Source organism: Podarcis liolepis (assembly GCF_965112155.1).
Source record: "Podarcis liolepis genome assembly, chromosome: 5".
NCBI lineage: Eukaryota > Metazoa > Chordata > Lepidosauria > Squamata > Lacertidae > Podarcis > Podarcis liolepis.
In genome coordinates this window covers 81,118,890-81,134,084 of record NC_139556.1, presented here as the reverse complement: position 1 = coordinate 81,134,084, position 15,195 = coordinate 81,118,890, and the positions used below count along the sequence as shown (strand labels likewise).

Genomic DNA, 15,195 nt, shown 5'->3' with positions numbered 1-15,195 from the left:
TGGTTTACGAACTTAATCTGTTCTTAAACCAAAGCGTTCTTAAACCAAGGTACACTTTCCCATAGAAAGCAATGAAAAATGGATTAATCCGTTCCAGACTTTTAAAAACAACCCCTAAATCAGCAATTTAACATGAATTTTACTATCTAACAAGACCACTGATTTGTGAAATGAAAGCAATAATCAATGTACTGTACTATAAAATAAATAAAACAGTATTGTAGGTGATAAAAATTAAAATTAAAAAAAATTCTTACCTGCACTGATGATAGTCATTGTTTGGATGGGGGGCTTTTATCCTTTTCCGCAGTCACACAATCAATCAATCAATCAATCAATCAGTAGCTGAACTGTGATCCACATAGATTCCCCCCCCCCCCCCGCGGCTGTGGGAAATGCTCCCTAGAGCGCACGCCTCCCGCTACTGTGAGAACAGAGTGCTTGGCCTGATGCTACAAGCGCATTTTACATCCTTAGGTTTTGTCTGAGGTCTGAGCTCCTCAGTCCCAAGGTTGATTTCTCAGCTTTTCCTGCTGTCTTGATGCATCACTGTTTTCATCTGCACAAAAATTCACCAAATCATGAAAACCCAATAAACCTGGCATCTGCACTTCAGAGCAGAATGGTTCTTTAGTTTCCATATGTTGGTGGCATTTATATCTAGGGACTCAGCTACATTAGTAAAGAAAAAGCGTTTTAAACGCGTTATAACATTGTGACACCAGATAGTGGTGTGGAGTTTCATTTTTTGGCAACGTGATTTCCCTTTATGAAGTTTTCCTGAAACTTTTTTTATGTGTCTAGATCCAGTCTAGTTCATATACGCATACATATTTTTTTCCATGCTGTTTTGCACACAGATAACCAACAATGTGGAGAAAAGTGTTGATGTCACTAAGTGGATTTAATTGCACAGCCAATTCTGTCTTTATGGCTTAGGGAAAATATAGTGGCAATTTCAGAAGCAGCTGCTGGCTGAGTGTTTGTGTGTGGTGGTCCACCTGCTTCACACCAGTGTTGCTGCAAATGGCTTCTGTGATTCTGTGTATGAGATCATGTGGAGAAAATAAGCATGCTGAAGTCTATGAACTGGCTCTTCATTCAAGTCCTCAACCTTGGGCTTTGAGGGTCATTTGAAACAGAGCAGCTGAAAGGCCCAGGCCATGAAGCAAGGCTCATGTGCTCCTTCCATGTTTTCCCTCAGCAGGTTGCTTGTCCTGATAGGAACCTTTTGGATCTCTATTTTAGAAAGTGTGAACAAAGTACTCAAAGGCACTCTGAACAACATTCCCTCTGAGGTCCATCATGTCTAGGGAGAGAGGAGAAATATAGAATTGTAGAGATGGAAGGGACCTTACTGCCAGAAAGCTATTCCTGGAGTTTGGTTGGAATCTCTTGTAACTTGAAGCCATTGGAGCAGGAGAAAACAAGCTTGCTTCATCTTGTGTGTGACAGTCCTTTAGATATTTGAAGATAGCTAGAATGTCTCATCTCTGTCTCCTCTTTTCCAGGCTAAACGTACTCAACCCTCTCAACCGTTCCTCATAAGCCTTGGCTTCTAGACCCTTGATCATCTTGATTGTCCTCCTCTGCACACGTTCCAGCCTGTCATTTTGAAATCTGAATGTGTCTTCTGTGGCATTAGCTACCCCTCCCAGTTTGGTGTCATCTGCAAATTTCATGAGCACCCACCCAATTCCTTCATCCAAGTCATTTATACTGTAAAGACGTTGGAACAACAATGGGCTCAGGTCAGAATCCTAAAACACCCCACTTGTTACTTTTTCTGCAGAATGAATGAGCACCCTGTGGAATTTAGTTCAGTTCTCATTTAAATGTGAACCTATGTCATTTGCGCTTCCTGATACAGGGTGCAAACCACAACAGAGCCATCCTTCAAAATTCACACTTCTCTGAATTTTGCAGTGCAGGTCTCCAGGCAAGCAGTGCGTACAACAGTGCATATACTAGGATAAAGTGTGCATAGAAACACATATATTCATGTAAACAACATACAAAAATGCAATATATATGGGGAAATGGCTTGAATAATTGTGCCTACTGGGTAGAATTGCATACAAAAATGTGTATGTGATGGAGAAATTCACCCTAAAATGTTGCTGAGTTTTCATAAGAACTGGGGTTTTTTTTTAATGATGTGGAAATGTGAAGAACTGAATTTAAGATGGGAAAAATGAGAAACTGAGGGAAACCTAATTTGATTGATTAATTTATCTTCAAGCCAATCATTCTGCCCAGACTAGTGATCAAGGAATATATATATGATTTCTCATTAATCATTTGTTCCTTCCACACTTTTTAGTGTATTTCACTATTACTTTCCTAACCACAAAAGTTCTGGGTTGTTTTTTGTTGTTGTTGTTTTTAAAAATAAAGTGGATTTTCTGTGCCAAGGAGACACAAATAATGCACTTTAATTGTGCATTAATTTTTAGGTCTTATTAGGTTGAATTGGAACAATACAGTGAGTTTCAAGGACATGTTTTACTTGATGGTTACTATAGCAATGTAATCATCAGACATTCAGCCACAAGTGTGTTAAAATAGAGTTGGCTTGAAATATAATTACTCATGAGGAGTTGGTCTGAAACTTGAAGGGAGGTGGGCATTCTTAAGATATGCACCTGGTTCCCTGTGTCAACTCAATAAACTGAAGGTCATTGCATGCCAGACAAAGGTGCTGTTAGTGGGAAGTTCCTCTGCCCATTTATAAATGCTATTTAACTTGTTTTGGATGTGACTGAACGTATGCTAAAGCAGATTACTGAAACACATTAACCCCAGTGACTATTCTGGTCTGCAAGGTGGATCCTTTGCCTTTGATCTCAGAAGGTTTCTGTCCACAGGCATGAGGATCAAACAAAACAATACTAAGGTGACACAGGTACTCCTTGGAGATTAGAAAAGTTCAGACCTAAGGATGCACCCCACACTAAGTATTGCTGGAGAGGTGTAACATGCCAATTTGACAAAATGAGATGACACTGGAGCCTGAAAAAGAAAATGAAAGAAAAGGGCAGCCATAGAAGCAGGTCACCAGACACCTTCACTGCAAGCAGAAGCTGAAATTTTCCAAATCGTCACTCAATGCGCATTGAAGAGATTTATGATGGCATGTGGAATTTCAGCTTCTAAATCTCAGAAATCACCGTTCTTCCACCAAAGAAAACTGTGTAATCCCATGTACAGGGCATGCTCCAAGAGCCACTTTCCTCCAACTTAGTAGTGTCAAATGTGTGTGTGTGTGTGAGAGAGAGAGAGAGAGAGAGAGAGAGACACCCTTCCATGCCAAGCAAAGATGTACTGCAACTGTACAGGGAATAAGAGACACGTGGCTTAAATTTAATTATCACAATGCTTTATCAGATGACAAACTTGAAAAGAAAGAATTTGCACAGGCAGTCCTCAAATGCTCAGAAATGGACCCATTCGAGTCATCTGAGGTATCAAGTAGTAATTTATTTGGAAAGATCTGTGTGTTTCAGTGCCAGAAGCAGTAGGTTCCTTGGCCACCTGCAGGAGGGCATTTGAAAACTATTGTAGCAGATTTAAAAGACTTATCACTAGTAAGGGTCCACATAATGTAAATGCCTACATATGCACCATTATTACTGAAGCAAAATGTCCTGTTGGTTCAAAGGAATCACAAGCAAATTTGTGCTACATTTGAAAGTCCTAACATTTGTAGATCTGGCTTCTAGAAGTTCTTCTCAAAACCAGTCAGTCAGTCTGTATATCTTATTAGTAGAGATCTCTGTGTTGAGACTTAATCATCTGTTGAATGGTTTGTACCTCGACACTCTAACAAAATGCACCCATTGTAATAATATATAACAATTCATGTCCGGTATAATTCAGAATTAAATATAAAACGTATGGTCATATATATTATTACAAATACTTTTTCATCCTCTTCTTTGGAAAAAAAAAGACAAAAGTTTTGAGAAAAAGCAGGAAAATCTTAGAAAAAACATGAAGGAATTTTTGATTACAACTGCAGTGATTACAACATACGCTAAAAAAATTTCATAAATTATCTACAGTATAGGTTTTGGCTGGAAAGCAGCAAACAATAAATTTGGTCAACAGTTAATCCCTTAAGTAGATTACACTTTCATCTTTGGGTTGTTCTCATGAAGATGGCTTCACACAAAAAGAAAAAAGAAAATGAAAAGGAACAGAAGAAAGCTTGGAGACGAGTCCACGGGGTGAAGATGTCTTGTATGGGCAAGGGTGCCATATGTAATATGTAAGTCAGAAGCGCTTTGCACCACTACCTGCCTCCCGTGAGGATGAAAACAGTAGTGAGGAAGGAGAAGATCTACTTGGTGGCTTTGCCTTCATCCAGTGATTGTGGATGTCAAAACAGAGCACAGGACAGTGCCAACCACAACCTCTCAAGAAACAGCACCCGTAAGCAGATGTTTGCAGGCAAGCACTGCCATCTCACATATGGTTCCACATCTCACCTGTATTGGAACGCTCACCTGTTCCCTCCTGATCGTGCATGTCTTTTGTTGTAAATACAGAAATTCCTTACATGTGACAAGCTTTCTGCCACTATGGCTGGGGCCATTGGTGTTGTCTAGATGCAAATCACTTTTTTTTTTAAAGGGTCACTGAGTTTTGAGCATTTACAAATGGCAAATTGCTAGGGTCCCTTACAGGGTTCTTTTTTCCTCCAGGCCCTGCAGTTCCCAAGGCCACATTGGGAGACACAAGCATTTGCTGAAGCACGCCAGCCGTAATAGGAGATGTGTGAGAAACCACATCGTAGGCTTTTGACTCACTTGACACATGTCCAAGCTAATGTGTGACTTGGTGCTCCCTTCTTTCGCCTGATTTATAAATATCGGAACACCTTCACGGGACGGCAGGTCATTAAGGCTGAAGGAACTTTCCTGGAAACAAGTTTCACTGGAATCGGTGGGACTCACTTTCACAGAAAAACGTGGCAATGGAAAGGGTAAAACATGAAATAGAATCTGCAGGCTAAATGGAAAGCAGGATTAAAATGGTAAGATCATTGTGGGGAAAAGAAATGAAGAACCCTTAAGAATGCAGTGATTTATCATTTCCCGAGTTTCGCCAGAGTAATTGTTGGCAGTCGCTGCCTTAGCGAGGTTTTCTCCTCCTCCCTTTCTAGAAAATGCATCGCTTGGTATGTCTCTGTTATCGTTCCTTTTTTGTGACAAATCCACTCCGGCCATCCTCAAAACAGTCTTGATTTCTGGAAAGCTTCTCCTCCTTCGAGTCCACTCTATGTAGCTTCATCACCAAACGCGGCACTTTTTCACGGGGTCCATGTATTCCGCATTGGTACACTTAAAGGCTTCAGAAAACTCTGCTGTGTTCTGCAGTGTTCCTAGGACCCTTTAAAACAAGATGAGAATATGTTAGTTCTGCTTCATAAATAACTACACCCAGGACAGCAACTTCTGCTACTTGCTCAGGAAGCATACAGTTTATAGGGAGACGACTATGGCATCTTAGCACTGCGTGAAGAAGATCCTAGTTTCAGTCCTCAGCACCTTCAGGTAATAATAATAATAATAATAATAATAATAATAATAATAATAATTTATTTATACCCCACCCTCCCCGGCCAGAGCTGGGCTCAGGGCAGCTAACACCAATAAAATAATAGTAAAAACATAATGGGGGGAAAACCCCCCAATTTAAAATAAAGCTTAAAATGCAATTTCAAATGCAGCCTCATTTTAAAATAGCTGATAAATCAAGACCATAAGGGGAGGGCAACATAAGGGTCAGCCTGAGTCCAAACCAAAGGCCAGGTGGAACAGCTCCATCTTGCAGGCCCTGTGGAAAGATGTCAAGTCCCTCAGGGCCCTAGTTTCTTGTGACAGAGCATTCTACCACGTTGGGGCCAGTGCTGAAAAGGCCCTGGCCCTAGTTGAAAGCAATCTGACCGCCTTGAGGCTCGGGACCTCCAAAGTGTTGTTATTTGTGGATCTTAAGGTCCTCCACGGGACATACCAGGAGAGGCGGTCCCGTAGGTACGTGGGTCCTAGGCTGGGAGAGAGGAATCTGAAAAACTGGAGAGCTATTGTCAGTCACTATTGAGCTAGATGGACCTGTTGTCTGACTTGGTATGCAGCAGTTCCATGAAATATACATTTTTTAAAAGCAACCATCTTCTTTGCAATGTGGCTGTCATTGCAAAACCACTCCCCCCCAGAGCTGGTTCTTACTGTGCACGGGGCATTGTCTTTGCAGAAAGGCAACTAGGAACTGGGAGCTGGAACGCATAGCATAAAGGCAGGCCAGGAGACCTGTGCGTTCTTTCCCTCTCATAGATTACCAAGGAAGAAGGAAATGAACGCTGCTATCCCACAATCTTAAGTGATGATGCCTTCCCACTCACCACTAGGAATTACTACCCAATGGTTGCAACAGTTACTATTGGCTGAATGAGCTGTCCAAAGTGGAGTGTATATCTTTACAGCTGTCTCGTCAGTAATGAAATGCAGTGCTTGTTACGGAACGCTAAACCGTGTCCAAACAAAAGATATACAATGATCTCAAAGAATGAATCAGCAATGCAAGTGGATAAAAGGCACACCAGGCAAATGTCCTGGGAACTGCCCCATCCAAAGCAAACACTGTAGCTGAGAAATTCAGCTGAGTGTAGGATTTTGGAATATAATTGCATCAGGGAGAAAGTCGCAGATTTCCTGGAAAAACAACAACAAAGCCTTGAGAGCACACCCACATGAAAATACCATTCTGAGGCCAGCTTCAGGAACAGTTGATGCATTCAATAAATGTTTGGTTATGCAGGGTATACTGATAAACTGGGCATTTGCAAAAACGAGAAGAAAAAAAAGGAATACTGATGAGAAGTATACCAGGTAGGTAAAAGCACAGGCTCAGAATTGTATAATAGCAGCACAAAGGCATTCACTCATCTATCACAATATCTTTATATTTTCCATTATTAATCCACTTTGATTTAATAGAACATTGCATTTCTCAAATGATATTTATCTGGACCATCCTGTGAACTCAGAACAGGATGGAGAAACCGATACCTTATGATGGGTAATCAATGTGTACTTTGCAAACTGGGTTTTTTTAAACCCGTTCAGGTACGATGAACACATTTCTAAGGCCGAATTTTTGTGTGGCTCTCCAAACGGTACTACTGCTACCCAAAGAGACATTTGCTGTTTGGGTTTTATTAGTACTGTTGTGTACCATTGAAAGTTGCTGCTCTCCCACACTATGATGAAACACAAATTGTTCCAGGAAGCAGACATTAAAAAACATGTGGTGGAAGCCATTTGAACCCACGTCTTCTGCCCTAGAAACAAGCATCTTAGAATGCAGGGAATGTGTCAGTGGTGGACCTGGGTAATATGGTGCCATGCGCGAGGCCAAAATCCACTCCCCCCCCCGCCCTTGTGCTGCCTTCCCAAAGGTGGGTCAGAAGGTGACTGGCTTTGGAAAGGAGGCACAAGGTTCTGGCAGGGTCCTAGAGCCTTTGCACCTCCTTCCCAAAGGTGGGAAAGTGCTAACTAGGCTTTGGGAAGGAGGGGAGAGGATTCTGTGACCCCGCCAGAGCCCTCGCATCTCCTTCCCAAAGCCCTCTTGTGGGCAGTTAACAATTACTGTATTTTTCCGTCTATAAGACACCCCCATGTATAAGATGCCCCCTATTTTGGGGGACTCAGATTTAAGAAAATGGGGGGAGATGGCCCAGAGTATAAGACACTCCCTAATTTTTGACATTGTTTTTTACGGGGAAAACCTAGTCTTATACACGGAAAAATATGGCACTGCACGACAAAGAGTCTTAAAGATTAACATGTTTAACTATGCTGTTGACTTTTGTGACAAAGGTGTGCATTTTGTGTGTGTATGTGTATGTGTATGTGTATGTGCATGTTTTTTTTTTAAAAAAACCACTGTTTAAGAAAATGGATGATTTAAAATACTAACCTGAATTGGCCTGGGCTGTGGACGTCTGTTTTAATAGAGTTGACAGCATATTCCGGCCTGTATGTCCCACACCATACCTTTAAAAGAACACACACACACACAATATTGCAGAAATGATTATTTAAAAAAGCAGTGACACCTTAGTTTTGATTTCCAGAACATTGGTCATGTTGCAATTGTAGCACATTACCTGCCACACGGTTTAAAGACTAACAAAACGTATTGTGGCATAAGCTTCAGCAGTATTTTCCTGTAGTGGGGATGTGGGAAGGCTGTGTCCCATGCAGTTTTTCTTCTTCTTCTAATTGTTTTTTAAAGTGAAGTCATATATATATCTGTACTGAAATTTTATATATATAAAATTCTCTGTTCCAGTAACAAGAAGCCGAAAGCACCAGCCTGAAGATGACGAGTGAGACCTCGTCGAAACGTCGCCTAGACACCCCAACTCTTACACGGGAAGACACCCGAAGACACCAAAACCTGCATTCCTGTACCCGTGAAAATCTACGAAAGCAAATATATATATATATATATATATATATGCAGGTTTTGGTGTCCTCGGGTGTCTTCCCGTGTAAAAGTTGGGGTGTCTAGGCGACGTTTCGACGAGGTCTCACTCGTCATCTTCAGGCTGGTGCTTTCGGCTTCTAGACTACGTCGCCTAGACACCCCAACTCTTACACGGGAAGACACCCGAAGACACCAAAACCTGCATTCCTGTACCCGTGAAAATCTACGAAAACAAATATATATATATATATATATATACACACATCAGTACAGATTTTTTAAAAAATTAAAAGGAATTATTTAGCTTAGAGAAACAAAACCAGCAAGTGCATCAGCTTCAGGAGTTCAGTAGGCAGCCTCTGTTATCTAGCAATGGGTAGCTCAGTTGGTTAGAGCACGGTGCTGATAACACCAAGGTTGCAAGTTCGATTCCCTTACGGGGCAGCTGCATATTCCTACATTGTAGGGGATTGGACTAGATGGTCCTCAGGATTCCTTCCAACTCTACAATTCTACGATTCTGTGTAGATTCCTGCACTTCAATTAAAGCCCAGAGGAATATGTCATGAGGTAACACAGTTCAAGCAGGGACGCTGCAAGGCACTGGGATAAACGTTTAAGGGAAAGAAAAACACCCACCCACCACCCTCAGCCACCTCACAGTGGAAAGGGAAGCTGAGCACCTATGGAAATCATAAAGACATTCTACAGAGCCCCCAGAATGAGGAAGAGAAACAGAACCATTTTGCTCCGGGGAAGGAGCCTTTCAGGAAATCAGAGAGCAGGTTCCACCTCGGCACTAGTACATGACCACACGTTAACTGCGCTTTACAGACTCACCTCCTGGATGCCTCCGTGCACTTAGCTGCGATTAACTTAATCTGACAGGCCACTCTCCTCTCGGTCCTGCTGCCATGAAGGCTGCTCGATTTAGCAATTCTGCCAGTTCACATTAAAAGGAGAAAAGCCAGCCCTGCTGTTTCCAACTTAACTGTGAAATTGCAACTCAAAATAATTTCCAAAGCTTTCAATCAAGCAGAGTATAATACCTGTGCAAAGTTCAAAAAGAACAGCTGCTTATGGTTGAAGTCGAGTCCGGGGAGCAGCTTCTCCTCTCCGTTCTTCTCTACAAACTTTTCATAGGCCTGCCAAAGGAAGAGGAAGGGAAGAGAGATGATGGCCACCGTGAAATCCAACCAGCTCAAACTGCAATGAGAATCAAGCGCAAAACTAGGGAAGGAGAAATCATAAGATTTCTGGTTGCTGCCACTTCATTTCCTTGTCTTTGGGCACCTCCAGGAACATTATGCCAACATGCTCTTGATCCAATAATAGTGAATTAGTGGTTATTATTATTATTATTTGAGGGACACAGGTGGTGCTGTGGGTTAAACCACAGAGCCTAGGACTTGCCAATCAGAAGGTTGGCGGTTCGAATCCCCGTGACGGGGTGAGCTCCCGTTGCTCGGTCCCTGCTCCTGTCAACCTAGCAGTTCGAAAGCATGTCAAGTGCAAGTAGATAAATAGGTACCACTCCAGTGGGAAGGTAAACGGCGTTTCCGTGCGCTGTTCTGGTTCACCAGAAGCGGCTTGCTGGCCACATGACCCAGAAGCTGTACGCCGGCTCCCTCAGCCAGTAAAGTGAGATGAGCACCGCAAGCCCAGAGTTGGTCACGACTGGACCTAATGGTCAGGGATCCCTTTACCTTTACCTTTACCACTATTATTATTATTATTATTATTATTATTATTATTATTATTTTATTAGTTGCCCTACAATTCTTCTCCAAAGCTGCCACATTTTTGTCGGCCAGTGGGGGGGTGGGCTATAGCACAAAGAAAGCAGAACAAAGACAGAGACAACATGGTATGAAAAGGTTATGGGATTTCAGCAGGAAGTTACAGAACATACAGAAAGAAAGCAATATGACCATTCCAAAACAGCTGTGTTCATCAGCTGATGAGCAGATACTTCATCCCTGCTGGGTGCTTCTTCAGAGTGCAGGGATCACAACGTGAGCATAAAGATGGCACAGTGCCACCTTCAGAATATATGTGGATGCCACACAACTCCTCCAGCACAGTATAAAGAGAAATTTAAAAGCAAGTCAGTTTCCCCTTGCGGAAGATATCGCATGACTCACAACGCACTGGGACCCATTAGTAAAAATGGTTTCCTGTATGCTGTGGAATCACATTATACTAGTATAAAAACCACATGGAAGGAAGATGGCTTTTATGTCTCTTATGTTGGGATAGTTCATCTTGCTTTACTGTGACTACGCACTTGGGAAAACTTCTGAAAAATGTAAATGAAAGATAAAAGAGCCATAATCTCAGTACAAGCAAACAATGACAGTGTTGTTCTTACTAGAATGCACTTTGTCCTGGACATTGGGCTAATAATTACTGTGTGTTCTGTACTCTTAATTAAGATAACAAGAATAGAAGGGAGGAACTGTTTTTTCCATGGCTGCCCTTGAGAAAGATTCACATCGGAACTGTATTTCACAGACAGAATTGGCTTCCCTTATTTTTTAGCACTATTTATTCACCTACCACAACATTTGCCCAATTCTTGCTTAATGCCACAGTGAAAGTCCAAGCTTCCCACCTCATTAAGAAACATTCTTCCCAAGACACACAACTAAGTTAGGTCCATTCATGCTAAGGGGGTCTACTCTAAATAAAACTTAGCTGAATACCACCCTGTTTCTTGTTCATGTCAAATCTGTGTTGTGTGCATGTAGTTTAGTTTATGGAAATGTCATAACTCATTTCTTCCTGAGAAACCCACACAATTTTGCTTTTTAGATTTAGATACTCTGGATCAGGCTTCCTCAACCTCGACCCTCCAGATATTTTTGGCCTACAACTCCCATGATCCCTAGCTAGCAGGACCAGTGGTCAGGGATGATGGGAATTATAGTCTCAAAACATCTGGAGAGCCGAGGTTGAGGAAGTCTGCTCTGAAGGGTCTCAGCAAGTCTGCATGGAATTGGAATTGAAGTAGCAAAGCCTAAAAGCAACTTCCACAAGCATAGTGATAATGATGATGATGATGATGATGATGATAAGGAGGAGGAGGAGGAGGAGGAGGAGGAGGAAGAAGAAGAAGAAGAGGAGGAAGAAGAAGTTGGCTCTTATAGTCCTCATTTTTGGACAACTGTGGAAAGTTGGAAAGTTCTTAGTATAGAGCTTTGGTGGGGACCCTATTGATTTGACTCATCAAAATTACGTTTGGTGATTTTGTTTTATGGTGTTCCAAATCCCACAAAAGAAGCATAATTGTAGCTTAGAAGGACAGAAAGTGTGAGGCATGGTATGAATGAGTTGCCAATAAATGGATGTGGAAATTCTGAGGCAATGGGGAAAGAGGAGCATAACTCATTTGGCTTCTGCCCCCCTTTCTCCCTTCATGATTTATGTTGCATTTGCAAATTTAAAAATGCAACCAACTATACATTTTTTTTAAACATCTAGGATTTTCAGTATTGTAACAAGCCACCTCGTCACTGTGCTGCTCACCCTTGCTTTGAATCAGGGCTAGGCAGACTGAAGGCTTGCAGGAGCTACTTCCTTTCTCCCGGAACCTTGAACCAGAGCTTGATGCAAAAGCACAAACCTACACACTTAGAATTAAAGAACTGTGAGGCCAGGAACCTGGTGGCATCTTTTGTTTTAGTACCAGAACTCAACAGAACTCACTGTTCCTCAACACAAAACTCTACTGTGGGTCATCACCTCAAGTTTTCTTGTGTTCAACAGTGGAGTTTTTTAGGGCAAAGGAGGAGTCATTTTGTTGTTGCTATTGTTAATCAACTGGTGGTCAAAAACACTTGTTGATCTACTGCAGATCACCCAGAGGTCCACCTGTAGATCCAAATCTACCTTTTCCTCACCCCAGTTGCTGGAACATCTATATCAGGGATGGAGAATCTGGTTCAGATATTGTTGGACTCACAAGTGCTATCAGCACTACCCAGCATGGCCAATGGTTAGGAATTATGGGAGTTTTAGTCCAGCAATGTCTGGTGGGTCACGGGTTCCCATTCCCTGCCTTCCTTTCCTGTCCAGCCACTGGACCTTCCTCCCAGGAAAACAGGTGAATTGTGGCACATGCAATAAATGAATAGATCTTTATTAAATTTGGATACTACCTTTGATTTGAGGATCACAGAGTGGCTAACTCTCTTTCCCTAACTTTCTTTCTAAAGTATTCCTATTGAAGAGGGAGAATGAAGGACAGGGAGAGGAGAGGGAGACTGGAGATGAAGCGGGAAATGAGGGTTGTAGTCTTGAAGGGAAGAAACATACATAAGAAAGGAGAGTTCAGTTGTACTGAAGTGCTGCTTGAGGGTTTCCTATAGGCATCTGGTTGGCCACTGTGAAAACAAGATGCTGGACAAGATGATCCAGTCCTTATGTTCTTATGAGTACAGATTAGGCCCTGAAGACCAGGTAACTAAACTTCAGGGGTTTAACAAAGCAGCTTGTGTGGCACATAAATATTTTTTTTAAAAAAATAATAATTTTAAACCCCAAACAACCCAACATTTTAACAAATCTGCACCAACTAACAATCATATGAAGTAAGAGAAAATGGGCATTTCTTACCCTGTATGCTTGTCTGATGCCACCATTATCGGCAATGTTTTCACCAAGGGTATTGATTCCGCTGAGCTGAAGAGAAAAAGGAAGAAATGAAAATGCTACTTACTTTTTTCCCCTTTTTCTTTTTGCCTGAGTGCGGAATGAAATTCTTGGAAGAACAATGAGTCATGGCTTGAAGGTCAGAAAATGGATTATTCCCAACCATCTAGATGTGAAATGTAGAATATGAAGTCTACAAGGCAACATCCAGAGGGCTATGACTGTCAACAGGGGGAGAGCTACAACCAGCAGAGCTCAGTGGGAGCTCTCCATGGTGCTATTAAGGCCTGACTGTATCTGGTCGCATCTTGCCAAGTCCAGCTACTTTATCCTGAACCCGTCTTTTACCTTGATGTGACCCTCCTCACTGAGACTTTACATGACATGACCTTTATGGAAGAGTCTTGGTTTCATGGGAGATCTGCTACCACTTCCTCCAATCACCCCCAGCCTCAGCAAAACAGGATTTTCTGAATTACTGATTGTCGTTGTCGTTTTCTATTTTGAGTAGTCTTCTTCTTTGGCGTTCACTTGGAGCTGAATAAGATTCTCTTCCATGAACACAGTCTTAACAGTGAGTCTGTAAGTGACTGTGAAGGCCAATTCTGGATCCACACGTCCCATTAGCCACAAATTGGCTTTCTTTGAATGCAACACTGAACCATTGTTTAGTGCTACGTGTCCAAGCAGCAGTTAGCCTGAGCTTTATCAGTGAGCCTTTGACTCGTGCACATTCCCCTCTCCTCCCTCCCTTCAGAGAGGCCATGAGGAGGAGATTGAAAGCTTTTGCTTCCTGTTCTAAATTAACTCGCTTTGGCTGATACACCAGGAACCACCATAACTGGATAGAAATGAGCAGGCCACACTTTCTGGAAACCTACTGTTCAGACTATTGCTGTGTGTGTTGGCCTTAAAATAATCTAGGAACTGAAACTGGTCCAGAATAGGGCCAGGAATATATTGACTGGGACTGGGTGTTTCAACTATATCAAACCTGATGCTCCCCGGTTCATTTCTTGGTACAATTTAAACTGCTGGCTTTAACTTTTAAAAGCCTTAATTGCTTGAGATTAGGTTACTTGTCCTAGTAGCGATGTATGGAAGTGAGAGCTGGACCATAAAGAAGGCTGATCGCCAAAGAATTGATGCTTTTGAATTATGGTGCTGGAGGAGACTCTTGAGAGTCCCATGGACTGCAAGAAGATCAGACCTATCCATTCTGAAGGAAATCAGCCCTGAGTGCTCACTGGAAGGAGAGATCCTGAAGCTGAGGCTCCAATACTTTGGCCACCTCATGAGAAGAGAAGACTCCCTGGAAAAGACCCTGATGTTGGGACAGATGGAGGACACAAGGAGAAGGGGACGACAGAGGACGAGATGGTTGGATAGTGTTCTCGAAACTACCAACATGAGTTTGACCAAACTGCGGGAGGCAGTGAAAGACAGAAGTGCCTGGCATGCTCTGGTCCATGGGGTCACGAGGAGTCTGACACGACTAAATGACTAAACAACAACAGGTTACTTGTGAGATTGCCTTCTCCTGCATATACCTATTTGAAACCTATCCTCTAGAGAGATCCTGCTCCAAGTGCCTTGATCTCCTCTCTGGGTTATTCCATCACTGAGAATATCGTCTTCCTAGTGGTCACCCTATACTTCTATACTTCTCAGTGATGGAATAACCTAGAGAGGTTTGCCCAGTGGATGCTGCCAATCTCTTTATCCTGGCTTTACAGGAAGATGAGATGGGAGGGCTTAATGTGCAACCAAAAGCTCACAGACATAACACTAGACCATGATTTAATGATATATCTGAACCACAGCATTTTTTCTTCAGCTTTATCTGTGAACCTTGGCAAAGGCACCTCTAGGAATACAAATCATCTAAATGTAAGGGGTTATTTGCACCTATGCATATGTCTTTCTTCTATGGAAGTGCAAAGTGTGGTGGCTCAACTACTGTCACAACATGCCACTACTGAATGAATTGCACCGGCTGCCAATTAGCTACTGGGCTAGGTTCAAGGTACTGGCACTGGTTTGCAA

The 15,195-nt window shown here is 42.3% G+C and overlaps 1 protein-coding gene across 3 annotated transcripts in view; it reads right to left on the bottom strand.

The window, feature by feature from the left end:
- Nucleotides 1–3,342: 3,342 nt before the first annotated feature.
- The window catches only part of MME (membrane metalloendopeptidase), an 84,020-nt gene continuing 72,167 nt past the window's right edge, over nucleotides 3,343–15,195 (bottom strand). For all 3 annotated transcript variants that reach the window (XM_083504108.1, XM_083504106.1, XM_083504107.1), the window contains exons 20-23: nucleotides 13,114–13,179; nucleotides 9,546–9,641; nucleotides 7,984–8,060; nucleotides 3,343–5,394 (exon numbers count right to left, since the gene is read on the bottom strand). In XM_083504108.1, the coding sequence (XP_083360234.1) occupies nucleotides 5,295–5,394; nucleotides 7,984–8,060; nucleotides 9,546–9,641; nucleotides 13,114–13,179 (339 nt within the window). In that variant the 3' untranslated portion in view covers nucleotides 3,343–5,294. The remainder of the gene's footprint in view (nucleotides 5,395–7,983; nucleotides 8,061–9,545; nucleotides 9,642–13,113; nucleotides 13,180–15,195) is intronic.